This window comes from Manacus candei, unplaced genomic scaffold, assembly GCF_025592945.1.
Source record: "Manacus candei isolate 608988 ecotype Guabito, Panama unplaced genomic scaffold, ASM2559294v1 h1tg000008l, whole genome shotgun sequence".
Classification (NCBI taxonomy): Eukaryota; Metazoa; Chordata; class Aves; order Passeriformes; family Pipridae; genus Manacus; species Manacus candei.
The window spans coordinates 6,045,607-6,062,314 of NW_026138056.1; the positions used below are offsets into that span (position 1 = coordinate 6,045,607).

The 16,708-nt window shown below is 39.2% G+C and overlaps 1 protein-coding gene across 1 annotated transcript in view; it reads right to left on the reverse strand.

Moving 5' to 3' along the window:
* Window positions 1-5,834: 5,834 nt before the first annotated feature.
* The window catches only part of VAPA (VAMP associated protein A), a 29,108-nt gene continuing 18,234 nt past the window's right edge, over window positions 5,835-16,708 (reverse strand). Inside the window, exons 3-6 of the mRNA XM_051774032.1 lie at window positions 15,280-15,383; window positions 13,201-13,281; window positions 9,460-9,636; window positions 5,835-8,505 (exon numbers count right to left, since the gene is read on the reverse strand). Coding sequence (XP_051629992.1) covers window positions 8,347-8,505; window positions 9,460-9,636; window positions 13,201-13,281; window positions 15,280-15,383 — 521 coding nt within the window. The 3' untranslated portion in view covers window positions 5,835-8,346. The remainder of the gene's footprint in view (window positions 8,506-9,459; window positions 9,637-13,200; window positions 13,282-15,279; window positions 15,384-16,708) is intronic.

The following is a 16,708-nucleotide window of genomic DNA, read 5'->3' on the forward strand; positions in this document are numbered from 1 at the left end:
ACATCAAACTTGTCCCATCTGTTTGCAGTCATTGAATTAGTGTTTCTGAAGCACCTGAACAGAGCAGATCAGAGAAGTGAGGATGCATACATGAAGAGTTATACTTTCTACCAATTTTTAGCATTTTTTACTTGTTACTTAGCAGTTTTCTTGCATCACCCCTTCCCACTTCCCAGTAGATCAAACCCCACTCCCACCTCCACAGGCTCTCCATGAGCTTACGCTGGTGACCGCTGTAGACCCCACAGTGACTGATAACCTGCTCCCTGGTAACCCACTCATCTCTCACCCACATCACTGACAAGTGCTGAGCAGCTGCTGGGCTATTTCATCTATGCCCATGCTGGCAGCTTGGCAAGGATGCCAGCACTAACTGGTCCAACAGCAGCAAGCAGGACACACATCTTTCCAGTTCACCATGCAGGTTTGCCCAGGATGAGAGCCTCAATTTAAATGTCTTGTATTTGAGCTCTAATTTTCCCTTTAATTGGAGGTAATTGGTGTCTGTGAAACACACACCTCTCTATCAAATGTGGCTTGAATTAGATTTCAAATCCACACAGGGAGCAGCAGCACAAAGATGCTGCAATCACATAAACCTTGTCTCTGTACGTTTTGTCTCTTAAAAGAGACAAGTTTTTCCACAAATACACTGACCTTCCTTTGCCATTGTAACCTGTTTCCTGTGGAGGCAGGATGAAGAGATTATTTCACCTAATCAGGAAAGCAATCTGTTCTGATTTTCTTGGAGCTGGGATGTGAAATGAGAGGCCCAAAGGCTAAAATATTTCCAGGTATTACACAAGAAAGTGCAGTCTGAAAGCACTGCCACGAAGCTGAAGGCTGCACTGGAAATCTGAGATTGGACAATCCTGGGCATGAATACAATGAAGATCCTTCTCCTGGCATTCTCTTTACAAGGCCGACCACTATGTTTGAGGCTTTACATCCTAAAACTGGAGAGAAATTCCCGTTCCTGGAGAAGGCAGAGCAGTTTCCAGCATAGGTCTGGAAAGAAGGCAGTACATACACTCCTTTCTAACAGACCTTTCTATAGTCCTGGGACTACAAAGTCATCACAAAGACACTTCTGAAGCAGTCCATCTTACCCTTCTCATGGCCATCTCTTCTTACCACACTCCTGTTTTCTTCACTTGACACCAGCCACTGAGGTGTGGAACAGGTATTTTGTATTTATGACTTCAACATTTTAAACTAGATGGAGATGATTAAGGCAATCAGGGAAAAATAACCATTGCACAAGCTCCCACCTTCTAAAAATCACTCACTTCATCATCAAAGCTGCATTTTCTAAAACCTGTGATTACAGCTCCAGAGGGTCCTCTATTTACCTCAGGGTTCAAGTTTTGTTTTCTGCAGATTTTCTTCCTAAACCTTTCTAAAACATGGTTCTATAAACTACACAACAATTTAAAGCAATGCCTCGCGACTGTTAAGAAAAAGAGCCCCATCTTTATAATTAAGATTCTCATTACTAATATTCCTCAGAACAGCCCTCATACCAGTGCACAAGTCTACTGCAGTCTGAAAAGCAGTAATAACAGCATTTACTAATTTTGAGTGAAAACACAGCACTGGATTTAACTTCTGAGTCAGTCTACTATTACTGGAGCACCTTTACTTGAAGGAGTAGAACATGTTTAGGTTTTAAAGAAAAAGAAGTGCTTTGGCTCTTCTGAAGTAGTCAGGGAGTAGCTGTCAGTATCACCTGTACCTGGGCTATCAAAGCAGCAATGGAAAAATATTTTTCCACTTCCATGGGTAGAGCAACTGTGGTGGTTTGACCCTGGCTGGATGCCGGATGCCCACCAAAGCTGCTCCATCATTCCCCTTGGAGAGAAAATACAATGAAAGGCTCATGGGTCGAGATACGGGCAGGAAGAGATTGCTCACCAATTACTATCATGGGCAAAACAGACTTTACTTGCAGAAATTAATTTATTGCCAATCAAATCAGAATAGAATAATGAAAAGTAAAATCAAATTTTAAAACACACACACCCCAGTCCCCCTCTTCTTCTCAGGCTTAATTCTATTCCCAATTTCCTCTCCCTCTAAACAGTGCAGGGGGATGGAGAATGGGAGTTGCCATCAGTTCATCACACGTTGACTCTGCTACTCCTTCCTCCTCAGGGGAAGGACTCCTCACACTCTTCCCCTGCTTCAGCGTGGGATCCCTCCCACGGGAAACAGTCCTTCACGAACTTCTCCAATGTAAGTTCTTCCCACAGGCTGCAATTCTTCATGAACTACTCCAGCATGGGTCCCTTCCGTGGGGTGCAGTCCTTCAGGAACAGACTGCTACAACATGGATTCCTCACAGGGTCACAAGTCCTGCCAGAAAACCTTCTCCAGCATCGGCTCCTCTCCATGGGTCCACAGGTCCTGCCAGAAGCCTGCTCCAGCCCAGGTTTCCCGCTGGGTTACAGCCTCCTCCAGGCATCTACTTGGTCCAGTGTGGGATCTCTGCTCCACCATGGCCCTCCATGGGCTGCAGGGGCACAGCTGCCTCACCCTGGCCTTCCCCATGGGCTGCAGAGGAACTCCTGCTCCAGTGCCTGGAGCACCTCATCCCCCTCCTTCTTCACTGATCCTGCTGTCTGCAGAGTTGTTACTTACGTATTCTCATTCTGCAGTTGCAATTTGCTCTTCTGCAGTAGCTTTTTCCCCTTCTTAACCATGTTTTATCCCAGAGCTGTGTGTTACCACCAATGCTGATGGGCTCAGCCTTGGGTCTGTCTTGGAGCTGGCTGGCATTGGCTGTGTTGGACAAAGGGGAAGCTTCTGGCAGTTTCTCAGACAAGCCACCCTGGTAGTCCCTCTGCTACCAAAACCTTGCCACAGAAACCCAATACAGCAATATACACCCCCACTAGCAGAGTACCTGTACAGTTTTAGGACTGTTTGCTTTCTTTTACAGTGAACAGCACTGGCTCCACAGAATTTTTTTGGAACAGACACTCACTTCTAGGACTATAAAAGCAACACACCCAAATGTTTAGCATATTTCCCCCCAACCCTTTACTGTCTTCGCCCAAGGTCAGGCATTATAATCCCAGTGAGCACATTCCACTGTTAAACACCTAACAGCCACATTTTCTGTCTGTTCAACACTCAGCTTCAGGGACAGACAAGGCAACAGCTAAGCCTTTAGGAAGGTGCTTTAAAAGACTATGAAAGATTTCTAAGCAACACTAAGCAGCATTTTTGAAATTCAACAACAACAAAAAAACAACCAAACCTTGGACGAGGCCCAAGGAAGGCTCGATGAGAAACAGGACAGTGTGTGCTTGAACTGCCCCTTCCCAAAAATTTGCCTCAACACTTGTACCTCAGGTCTCCCCATCTCTAAAGCCAGGAAAACCCATCCTTGACAAGGCAGACTGAGACACTCACAAGGATTGCGATTTAACTACTGCCGGTTCTGAGAACAGCTTAGACACTGATCCCTAGTGATAATCTCTCTGAACTCACCTATGCACGTGAACCTGCACCAGCATTAGTAAAAACTTTCCATAATATCCTGAAATAATTATTCCCAGATTATGGCAGTTTGTTGTTTGGTTGGTTGGGGTTTTTTTCTTGCAGAACTTGGATGATAAGCAGTCTAATTTAAAAAAAAAAAAAAAAAAGTAAAACAACTTACAAGGCTTTTTTTCTTATAAACAGATTTTAAAGGTAACTATTTCAGCCACCTTTCAATTAGTTTCATTTATTTCACATGTCTGAGTTCAGACTACTAAGCTGTAATTATAGCTGTCTGTCTCACACCTCTATGCCTGGTTACCGCAACACCCTTTAAATCTTTTCTAAAGAAGAAGGAGAAGATCAGCATTCCACCACTGCCAGCAACAGAGCAGCTATGGTATAAACAGGGATTCAATACCCTGCTGGCAGCGTTGTGAACATTACATAAAGTGGTACCAAGTTTTAAATAAAACAGCACTGTAATGTGGTGAGACATGTTTATACCACTTATAGTTACAACATAATGTGTAGGGGATGAAACAATAACTTCATCCAAAGCAGTTTCCAGACCCAGTTCACCACACACACATAAACCCTTGTCCTAGCAAACGAGGCACAGGCACTGACCTTACCACCACCTGGCAGTAATGACAAAGCCAGATAAAAGATATGAATCAATTGTTTCGCCTTTGCACAAGACCTCATTTCAACACGGCCCTTTGTCACATAAAGGGCAACTCAATGGAGGTGACAACACCATCACTACCTCTGCGCTTATGGAGCCGTGGCAGAATCAGCAATTCTTCTTGAACATACATTCACATGTACTCACATCTTGAACATACAACACACATTCAAAAAGATAAACAGACCAACCTCAATCATACCCTCGGTTACACTTATTTGAACACCCCTGTGAAAGACATTCAGACAGGAAATAACCTGTCTCATTTTACCATCATTAGTTTGCCCTTCTCACAGGAGCTCAAACCCTTGTGAAAACTGACTCCTGCATTTAGCTCCCCCTCTTGGTCCAATATTCCAATGTGCCACCACTCTTAAAAGCTGCCACAGCAGCTCAGGATCAGCAAAGACAGCCTTGCTGGCAGCAGTGGTGACTGCTACACACGGATGGGCCTTCCAGGACATCCCCCACAAAGCCATTCCACAGGAACCAGAATAAAAGGCAAAGCACTATTACATTCACAGCAATGTGGCTAAAAAGACAAGTTACAGAATTTCAATCCTGCCTGTAAACATGCAGAGCAGAGCATTTCGGTATTGTACTAAGTATTTCTTAGGGTTGCTCTGTAACTGCGTAGCTCCCATTCCATCTTTTGCCACAGAACTGAAGGAAGTGTTTGCTCTGCCAAGTCAGATCATACATAAATATCTAGCGACTCCAAACAGGAAAAATAAAACTCTTTGTCAAGATGATTCCTATAAATCTGACAGACCTATCAGTGTTGCCTGGATCCAGGCACCTGCTCTTCACTCCAACACTGAATCTTCATCCAAGGCAGCTTCATGCCATTTCCCAGCTGTACCTCAGAGCAGAGCAGTTACACTGTCCACAAGGTGGACAAGATACACCTATTCATTATCAGCAGTCCACAGAACGTAGTCAGGGAGAAGTTCCAAAATAAAAAGGACACTACTACGTTTTTCATAGTTTATTAACACTTCAACTTTTAATAACTTTGAAGAAGGCCTGAAAGATAAGTTTTGCTTATTGACTTTGTCTTTTCCCCTTTGGCAAAATATCACCTTTCAACTCCTCCCTCCACCCTCCCTCCTCCCAGGAGGATAATGAAGTTCCAAGCTGGTGTTTGGTTGCTTCTTGTAAGTGAATTGGCTTCAAACATAGCAGCAGAAACATGCAAGCCTGGGCAATAGTGTTTGTCAACAGCTTTTAGAGAATTAGTAGAAACGCACAAGTAACTTGTGCATTGATACAAATAACTTTTTCTTAAATGAACTTTATATATATATATATATATTTTTAATTGGGTTAAATTTGGTGCCCAGAATTACTACAGAAGCAGTATCTTCTAGTTAACTAGGCTTGTTTTTTCCCCCTGAACCATTCCACTCTTTTTTTAAAGTGCTATATTCATAAAAACTTTAAAATACTACTTTGATAAGGTATACTTGTTCTATCTTGCCCTTTTGAGAAATCAGAAGAGCAACCTGCAACATGTATTTAACTGAAGTTACACATTTACCCCCACATGACTTTATGGGCATCATCATCTGCTCATTTCACTAGGAGCAGTGGAGAGACTGTATTTCCCTGTGCTTACATACACAAGTAAGCAGGCAGACAAAGCAAGAAGTTCTAACCATTTCAGGAACAAAGACAAACAATTTAATCCATATTACATAATTCACTGAATACAGTTGATCTCATCCAAAGTGACTCCTGAGAGCAAAATAGTTTTAGCATTACATTTTATATACAGCTATGAAGGGATTACGGGAAACCAGGACAGTCTCCTTATACCATTACTGAGTACACTGGTTACGAGACCGCTGTACACTTTTACTTTGAAGACATGACCAAGTTTTACCACCAACTCTTTTGTTATTTATGGAAAAAGCTATTTCATTCTCATTTTATCATTATTTTTACCTTATTTCTGCTGCCAGATACCAAAACCTGAGTCAGCTGCACTAAGCAATGACTTCTTTTTCTGCTTCAAAGTCCTCTAAGTGCTAGCACCCTTGAAAACCTCCATACAACATGCTGTAAACATTTTGAGATCTTCCAGAGGGTTTTGTTTAGTTTTTCTCCCTTCAACGCAGAAATGACTGCTCTGTCTGAAGTAAACTACATCCTGCACAATATTGCTTTCATTATTTTCCACGTAATCACTTTGGAACAGGCTAAGAAAGTTTGATGTGGCAATGTTCTGTTAGAGAAAAAAAAAAAATCAGGAGAAATACACCATTCTGAACCAGTGGAACAAAAACAATCAAGACCTTAACATAGTTTTTTCCAGTCACTGGGGTGGAAGGAGACTTGAATGCAGACACTGGAACAAGTAATTGGAAACATCAGTGCTTGCATGCTTAAGTGAAAAGATAAGCAGTATTTGCATTTTCTCCATCATCTTCCTTGTACATGTGCAAGATTTTATAAAAAAATGTTTATCACAGAGAGCAATGACAGAACATGATGTAATTATTGTTTTCTTTTTTTAAAAAAGCACTAAAAATCAAAGGCAACCAAGATAACGTACATCACTTCCAGAACATTTTTCTCAGCTACATAAGGTGTGCATATACCAAGGTCTAACACACTTAGCTGCACCACATCAAGTCAAGCTGTCCAAGAGCATACACAATTTTGCTTACAGGAGTATACCCCTTCCACAGTTTTTCAAGTTTACAAGTAATTCCCTGTACTGGATTATGCTTACTTAGAAGTACAGATAATATTTTGTTTCAATACTACTGTTTGTTTTTATGACATATTCAGAGATGAGGCAAGACATAAGACTAAGTGCAGGGAAGCATTTCAGACCCCAAAAATGCATTCTTTAAAACTTAGCTATACACAGTTAACACAGGTAGGTCTGCCAAGAGTTGCATAAAAATGATTTTTATTTCTCAAAGGTGAGCAACTGAGGCTCACTCAGCAAATATCAACTCTTCTGCATCATGGAATTCACTATGGGTGTCTGAATGATTCAACTTGCATTTCTGAATATCGGCTCCAACAGAATTACAAACCCAGTAAGTTAGTATATGTGAATTAAGTACCCTTAAGAAATCAAAGAATAATACTGACTCCTGGAAGACACCCAGAAGATCCAAAGATGGAACAGAAGGTTGATTATTACACTCCTGCACAATCCAAGCAAATTGTTAATATACTGAAAGCATTCACGTCTGGTATTTGTACCTGCTGGATATCCAAATTATTCTGTTCCAAAAGAAGTTTGATAACCATCCTCTCTGTAGCTGAAAGCAGTCAGAAAACAGCCTAAACAAATGGAATGGAAACCTTTTTTTTCTTTCCCAAGCTTCAATTACAACAGTCTAAGCCAGAGACTTAAGCAAATAAACTTCAAAATAGCCATTTGTTACAAGTAGCAAATTACCATGAACAATGAACTTGTTAGGAATCCCTTCTAAAAGTACGACACACACAAACAGGCTACCCAGCAGAAAAATCTGTTAACAATTTTATTTCTTTTGTCATGTTAAATATTATGGGACAGGATTGTAAGGATGAAGAACTCTCAACAATGCCTCACAAGGAATAAGAAAGAAATTCTGCCATGATATTAGCAAAGTAAGGTAAGGAGAAAATTTACACAGTAAGAGGCACCATTTCCCCCAGAATACCTCTTGTATTCATATTCCTGAATGAGTGGGATTAGCAATCTAATAAATCATTTGTCAAGAGGTAACAGCAACAGATAAAATTTTAAAGGATTATTAAAATAACATTTACAAGACTCTGAACAATTTTTGAATTCTTATTAAAACCACAGAAAGAAAGAACAATTCTTTATTTATGAATTTTCATAAAGGACTGACTGTGCAACTGGTACCTGCTATTGATGACTTAATGTACAATTTTGTCCAGCAGCCGAACAGTTTGTCTTTTTCAGATTGTGTTTTCTAACCGTGCGAGATCATTAAAGGCAAAGCCTGTTATGATGCTGTACACAAAAAGGGCCACTTGGGCCATACTACCCATGATGTGGTAGGTAAACTTTTTTCTGGCCAAGAGAAAACAAAAAAACAAAACAAAAAACCAAAACAAAACGAAACAAAAAAAAAAAAAAACAAAACAAAACAAAACAAGGAAGCTGCACTTTTGCATGCTTCTCTCACTCATTCTTTCTACAAGATGAACTTCCCTAGAAAGAATCCAATGAAAATGGCTGCAATTACAACAAGAAGTGAAGGAAGAGAATTAGAGCCATTATCTCTGAGGGCCAAAGCTGTGGGTGATCCAGATTTATCCGAGTGCGCTACCTTTCTGAGCCTCAAGCCTTCATCCTGAGGGGGAGGAGAAAATACAGATAGAAAAAAAGTATAAATACATCTTCTTAACAATACTAAAAACTGAACTAAAAGGCCAAATTTACTGGCGAATATTTAAATGAAGTAAAAAAACCCAAAAACCCACACACACAACATCACACCACACTGAAATCCAAAACATGGACATAGAAAACCATAATATTTCAAATAAGAACAGATAATCCACTAGTCGCTCTCCATGTTCTGGTTAAAAAAGATTCAGAAAATCTTGACAAGCACAATGAAGTATTTTGCTTTTATTTACTATGTGTCAAAATTAAATAGCAGTAATTCCTTATCATTAAGAAACATCTGCTTTGTGTAAACTTCATCAGAATTGCAGGTGTGGAGACATCATTATTTTATGGTTCTTTAAAAGGCTATCATGGCCAATGAAATTGTTAGAACTGTTCCAAAAGCAAATATATAGAAAAGTCCCATAAAGTCATGTATTGACTAGTTACAGGTTACTGAAATGACACCTTTACATAAAGGTACTGGAAAGCAGTGTTTGCTTACCTCTGACCAGCAATTGTTCTTGTTCACTATCAATTTGTAATACAAAATGTTACTCGATCCCATTTACTCACTCTTAATGAAAAATAATGCACTTCAAATAAAAGCTACTAATGCACTATTTTTGATTTAGACTTAAAGTAACTAAGACCACCTTAAATAGGACAGTTGCATTTAAGAAGAAAGTTATGTAGCTTCAATGTCTCATCCATGACAATCGCAAAGTCTCAATCACTGACAAGTTCAAAATACACAGTATATACAGGACAGTAAAATTATATTACAAATCAATCTTGACATTCTAACAGTTTTATCTACTTGCTGAAATACACATCTTTTGACCTAATTACAAATCAGACCTTTCAACCAAGGGGAGTGAAGTCACTTCAATGTAAACACGGAAGCAGAACTTACCCTCAGGTGCCGATTTTCATCTGTCAGCTTCATAATCTCTGCTTGAAGTCTTTTGCACTCCTCCACCAGCTTCCTTGTTTCAGTATCATTAAGTGAAACACTATGTGGTTTTGGCATCGGTCCATCCTGCTTAGATGTATTCAGTACTGGGGCGGATTTGCTTGCATCTATATCATTCTACAAATATTAAGAATGACTTGAGAATTTTACTTCCTAGAGAAAAATCATCCACAGCTTAAAACTAAAACAATGAAGTTACTACTACAGTTCAATGAAGTTTATATTTACAGTAATCTGAACAGACAGTTCTGTTATCAGTTCAATTCTGATTAGCTCGAATATTAAAAAGCAAGAGAAGATCGCACTGTTTACATCTGGTACTACACACTACTGAGACACAAATTAATACTTCAGCTGCTTAACACTGACCCAAAAGGCATCCAAAAGAGAGCACAAAATACACCAAACAGCATTTGAACTTGAGGGGGAAAAATAAAATGAAGAAAGTAATCCTGCAATAGTAAGAAACAAAACAAAGTAAAAACAAAACAGGTCTTCTCACAAACTCCTATGAATTACGTATGACACAAATGTTCTGCACTTTCCTTTTAGTGAGGGAATATAGAGTATTGAACAAACATGAAATTTAAATCTCATAGCATCTGAGATACACATTAGTAACTTTGAATACTAGTGAAAAGTCACATAAAAAGCTGTGAAATAGCAAAAAATAAAATTAAAATTTAGTTCCCACAGCTCTGCTCAAAAACACAGAATCATAGGATGGTTTGGGTTGGAAGGGACCTTAAAGATCATCTAGTTCCAACCCGCCTGCCATGGGCAAGGACACCTTCCACTAGTCAGGTTGCAAGCCCCGTTCAACCTGGCCTTGAGCACTTCCAGGCACGGGGCAACCACAGCTTCTCTGGATAACCTGTTCCAGAACCTCTCTACCTTCTGAGTAAAGAACTTCCTCCAAATATCTAATCCAAATCTCTCCTCTTTTAGTTTAAAACTGTTCCCCCTTGTTCTATCACTATCTATTTGTGTTAAAAGTCACTCTCCTTTTTTTACATAAGCCCCCTTTAAGTACTGGAGAGTTGCAATGAGGTCTCCCTGAAGCCTTTTCTTTCCCAGGCTGAACAATGCCAGCTCCCTTATCCCATCCTTCCTAGGAGGGCTCCAGCCCTCTGATCATCTTCACGGCCCTCCTCTGGAGCCTCTACAACAGGTTCATATCTTTCCTGTGCCGAGGTCCCCAGAGCTGGATTCAGGACTTCAAGTGAAGTCTCACAAAGGCAGAGTAGAGATGGAGCATCACCTCCCTCAACCTGCTGGTCAGATTTCTTGTGATGCAGCCCAGAATGCTGTTGGCTTTCTGGGCTGCAAGCACACACTGTAGACTTATGTCCAGCTTTTCCATCCACAAGAACCCCCAAGACATGGTGTGGTAGTTTGGCCTAGGCCTTCCTTGGTGACCAGTTTGTAACCAAGGAAGGGTCCAGATTTACCCAGTATTCCCTACGATTTTTACGTGAGCCAGATTATAAGAAGAAAGGAGGAGAGGCCTTCACTCTCTTTCCTTCTGGCGGCTTGGAGGTGTAGGTTCCCTGCTGTTGAGTCTGCCGTGTTGGGGAGCGAGGCCTGGCAAGGCCTTGTCGACCTTGGGAGGCAGAGGTTGCTGGCGATCGTTCCAGTGTGACTCTCCGTTGTCCCAAGGAGAGTAGTAAGATAGTTTTTTGCCAATTCTTTTAGTTGCTAGATATTGGGCTACTAATCGGGATATATATATATTTTATTTTGGTTTTGTTCCTTTTCCCTTCCCCCTTCCCTTTCCCTTGTGAAATTATATATATATATATATTTCAATTGTATATAACTGTAACATAAGTGTAAATATATTTATATATATTGCTTTAGTTGTCTCTCTCTCGTTTCGGTTTTCTTGGTTGTTTTTTTCCCTCTTCTCCCTGAGGTTTGGGGGGGGGACACAACTTCTTGTGGTAAGGTTTGGAGACTTGGCAGGGAGCCAGCTTCAAACCATATCACCCAGAAAGCCTGACTTCCAGTGAAGACTGAGGCAAAGAACTCAAGGAGTACCTCAGCCTTTTCCACATCTGCTGCTACCAGTTCTCCCTGTTTAACAGGGGAGATTCACTCTCCTTGACCTTTCTTTTCTGACGTAAGTCATAAGAATTCCTTCTTGTTACTCTTCACATCCCTTGCTAAATCCGATTCCACCTGTGCCTTAGTTTTCCTGATCCCATCCCTACATACCCAAACTATATCCCTGTACTTCTTAAGTCACTTGTCCCTGCTTCCACTGGCTCTGCATTGCCTTCTTAACTCCTCAATGTGAGGAGCAGATCCTTGCTCAGCCATGCCGGTTTCTGGCCTGCCTTCCTTGATTTCTTACATATCAGGATAGAGATCTCTTGCACTCGTGGCCTTAAAGGGGCCTATAGCCCCTTAAGAGTGGCTCTAGAGAGCTGACTTAAAGAGTCCCTAGGAACAGTTTCCCAGGGAATTCCATCCACTTATTTGAAACAGCTGGAAGTTAGCTCTTCTAAAATTCAGGGTCTTGGTCTTTACCAGGTCTATGTTCCTTGAGATTATGAACTCAACCAGGGCAAGGTCACTACAGCCCAGGCTGCTCCAACCTTAACTTCTTTAACGAGCTCATCCACACTGCTGAAAGACAGGTCCAGCAATGCTTCTCCCCAGTTTCATTTGTCTAGTACCTGGATCATGGTTTTACATGCATGCATTCATGCTATTTACCCCTATACATGTGTTACAAACTATCATAAACTCTGGACAGTACTAAAAAAAAAATCTCAAAGCCATAAAGGCAGTAAGGTTGCTAACAGAAATCCTACTTAAGCTCTCTCATTCATGATGTTAAAAGCAGCACCGAAAAAACCCACCCACCCTCCCGAAAAAGGATATACAGTATTAAGACTCCGTAAATCAGAATTTCAAGTATGAGCGTAAAAAATATGTTAATGCTTAGGAATTTAGTCATATTCTGCAAAACTTCTAGGCAACTGACAGTTAACTATTATTCCAAATATCAGGCAACACAAAACAGACATCTTCAGTCTATATATAATTAAACTGTCATCTCCTACACAACCAGAATAGATTTTGTCTGAAGGCAAGAGCATGAAAGAGGCAATAATAGGTGCTTTTTTTGTCTGATTATTTGTCTTTACCACTACCTTATAAAAATGCACTTATATTCCCAAAGCATGCATTAATTCCTAATCAGTACTTTCTTCTCTAATTCAACTGAATTAGAAACAGTATTTCTAAAATTGAAAATAATTTTATACTTTATAAAGAAAAGAATGCAATTCGCTTTTCACGGTATGCAGTATCAAAGATTTTCTTTTTTTTTTCTTTTTTTTTTTTTTAAGTCTGACAGCAAATCAATAAGTAAAAAAAGAATAATAATTTCTGGCACTGGTCTCCATTGCTGGAGTTTTTTGAGATGTGGTTGACAGCATGCTCCCTTTCAGAGAAAAGGCTGAACCAGATGGTATTTCAAGGTCCCTTTAAAACTGGGTTGCTCTGATTCTATGAATCCTTAAAAAGTCATATACTGAACACCCCTCCTGTCTAATTTAGTACAAATTCCTTCGATCCATTTAATCATTAAATCAAACAGATTAAAAAAACCCTCAAATTTCTGTGGGATCCTATCAGTCAGTGTACGGTAATTTCTTACCCCTTACTTACCAGTTTATCATTTTCGTTGGGCATTTCAAACACACATCTCAATTTGGAGTCCATTAATTCATCAGGTTTTGCTTCTTTCCACTAAGACAAAAATTAATAGTTACTTAACTTGCCAGACTCATGCAAACATCTGAACAGTTCATAAGCTTGCTCTTAGTACTTGCCTCCTCTACAGCTGGATACTATCCTTACCCTAGCTGCAACTTTCAGACTTGCTTAAGAACTATGCTTTTTGTTCACATTGATTACTGTGAAGCAACAAAAGCCAGAAATGGTTATTCAAGTCTGGAAATTAAAGAGAGTAAACTGAATGTAAGGATGGATCCATCAGAGGTTTGTATGGGACAGGGAGGGGACAATGCAGCAGTTTCTTTAACACACAATGAGAAACAAGTACCACCTGAGTCAGTTTGAGAAGGAAGTTCTATTACGCCTCAGTAAATGTATTTCTTACATTCCATCTTGGAAGCACCAACTTTAAACAAGAGATTGAAAGACACTTTTTAATGACTCTATATTTGTTCCATAGTAAATTTCTTTAGTTCTTCATATTTTAGATTTTAAGCACTTCCTCCTTTTACTGCATATTACATAACAATTTGGGCCTAGAGAATTTTTCAAAGCTGTTTATAAAGAACATTTTAAATTCCAGTGCTTATCAATATAGTTAAATAACTGAAATACGCTAGAATTTCTCTGCTCAACTGACAATCACCTTTCAAAGCATACATCATGTAGTTTCCTTAAATCTTTAGGCTCAGAGACTAATCTGAAGTCCGCAGTAATTTTTCTAATAGGTCCTCTACAGTTACCTTGGAACTGTAGGAGTTACATACTTGAACACTCAGGTTTTTCATAGCATCCTTCCTATAATTTTTTTCTTCTTTTTTTTCCAGTGGCATTAGTTGCACAGTAACGTAGAACTACAATTACCGATTTTCTGCAAGATCTGTTTCTCAGCATTCTATACATGAACACACTAAGAAAGCAGTTATTTGAAAAGGTATTTCTAAAGTTGATTTTTACATCCTCAGTTACGCTTCATTTACCACACATAACCAAGAGCTATTACAGCATATTAAGAAAAACTAAACCAGACCAACAAGGAAGACAGATGCTAACTTTCTAGCTACAAATCTCAAAATATTCACAAAATCTAAAAGGTTTTCCACTGTTTTCAGTGAAGAGTGATGCCACAGTACTCTCTCCCTTCATAGAAGGGGACAGAGCCTAAACCTGAAAGCTCTAGTGGTCTTCAGTGATTTGTAAAACCTCATCTTTATTCTTTGTTTCCCCTCTCCTTCTCTGCCTTGAGAGAACATCAAATGTACTTGTGTAAACCCAGGCATTCCTTACAACAGTTTATAGAGACAGAAGCATCGTTGACCTCCATCTTAAAATACACACTTACGGGAGTCCACAAGCACCCTAAAAGGCTTGTTCTGACAACTGAAGGCTTCATTCCCATTGCAGCCAGCCAGTAATGTCAGAAATAGCTGCTCTACTTCTGAAGCAAAAAGCACAAACCTTTTTTCCGGATCAGACCAACCCTGTCTAAGAACTGAATCTATTAAAAAACAGAACATGTTTTCTATCATTTATGTCCTCTTTAGTCACTTGGTATCTTGTAGAAAGACACATCTTAGTCTTGAAATGTTTTAATTCATTATAATCCCATTCAACATTTCACTAAAACACTTTTCATACCAAATGCACCCCTTTCATACAGCTTCAGGCTTGTTGTTCAAATATACTCTTGATTCCTTCAAATACAATCTGTTTATCCCCTTTAAATTAGCTCCATATAAGGTACAACATGTACATATTTTCACACTGAACTGACCTGACCTCACCTTAGATTCACTACTATTTCCATTCAATAACTTCACTAGGCAAGTTCTAAGAACTGACCTTGTATTTCATATTAAAAACCCTGAATCACATATGAAGTCACCCTTGTTCAGAAAAAAAACAGTTCTTCTCCAAAAAGAAACTGCAAAAACATGAATCATTTCCAGGTAAGCCTAAATTTTTAAGAAAAAAAAAATACACAAGTTATTTTACTCCATTTTTACTTACCACTGCCTCCATATCTGTAATATTTGGTGGTGCATAGGTTGTTTGTACCATAAACTTGTGTTTACTCTTCTCATTTGGGTCATAGTCAAAAGGCTGCAGCATTACTGTTCCAAAGAAAAAATAAAGCATAAAACTGTGATTCTTCAGCTAATCCCTGTAGCAACCATGCTATCCACTTTAGATTTGCTCTTCACTGAACAACCACTGAAATTTAAAATGCAAAGCCCATGTTGAAAATAGAGCAGACATACACTGTAGCAACAGGTACTGAGAGGTCAGAGTCTGGTGTAGCTGACATAATTATTTCTCTAATTACTATAGCTAAAAGACATTTCATATACAAATATGAACAAACAGGTCCCAGAAAAATATTAAAAAAATTACATGGACTCCTGTACTAGGTATCTATACGTGTACCTATTTTACAGCAATGAAAAAACTGTAGCAGCAACACTGATATAGCTAGAAGAACACAGGAGCAGAAGGAAGAACAGTAACAAGTAACAGCAATAAGATGTGAAAGAAGAAGAGTAACACGTTGTATTATGAAAAGAAAAATCAACAACAAGAAATTGCTGTTAACAAGGTAACAACAAGCAATACATGATGTGATAATAAATAGTAAATTTAGGCATCAAGGTAAAGAAAAACCAAATTAGTGGTTTTGGAAAAAATGAATACACATGGCAGAAGAAGGTTACTTAGTGATTCACAACTGAATGATAAAAAAATGTCCATGGACTTCCTTAAAATGACTAAAATCACATCTCCCACAATGAAATTAAAAACTGACTTGGTTCTGAATCAGCACGATGCGTTAAACAGGCTGAAGACAGCTAACACTATCTCAACATTTAGTTTTGAACATAAGAGTTTCAGCCCACAGTATCCTATAGTTATTTCTCTCTGCACAACAATGTGAGAGAAATCTATTTTTAATTATATGAAAGATGACTCAGCACTGAAAACATTCAGTTGAGAGACTGATGAGATAAAGTGGGTCACTAGAAAAATAATCTGTGGATTTAGTTTACCAAGCGATCCGAAAGAAATTATATGCTTAAAAACAAAAAGATGAAGCTGACACTTTGGGGAAGAGAACTCAATTCTGAAAAGCACTGTGGAGTCACTATAACTAAACAACTGCACTTGAGAGCATCTTGGGGTCACTGTAGCTGAATAACTGCATGAGAATCCAGTAATACAGAAACAGGCAAATCAAAGATTCCCTGCTATGCAAACTGAAAAGTCGAGCAGTATGACACTGTTTCCCTTTATTGGTGATCCTGAAGCTGAAATATTGTTTACAGCTCCACTACTGACTCATGTAAAAAGCCAAAATATTTAAAGCATTAAAAGGATGATTTGAAAACTATGAAAACACATAGGATGGAATCCTTCAGTCTATTCAAATCCCTGAAGGGAAAGC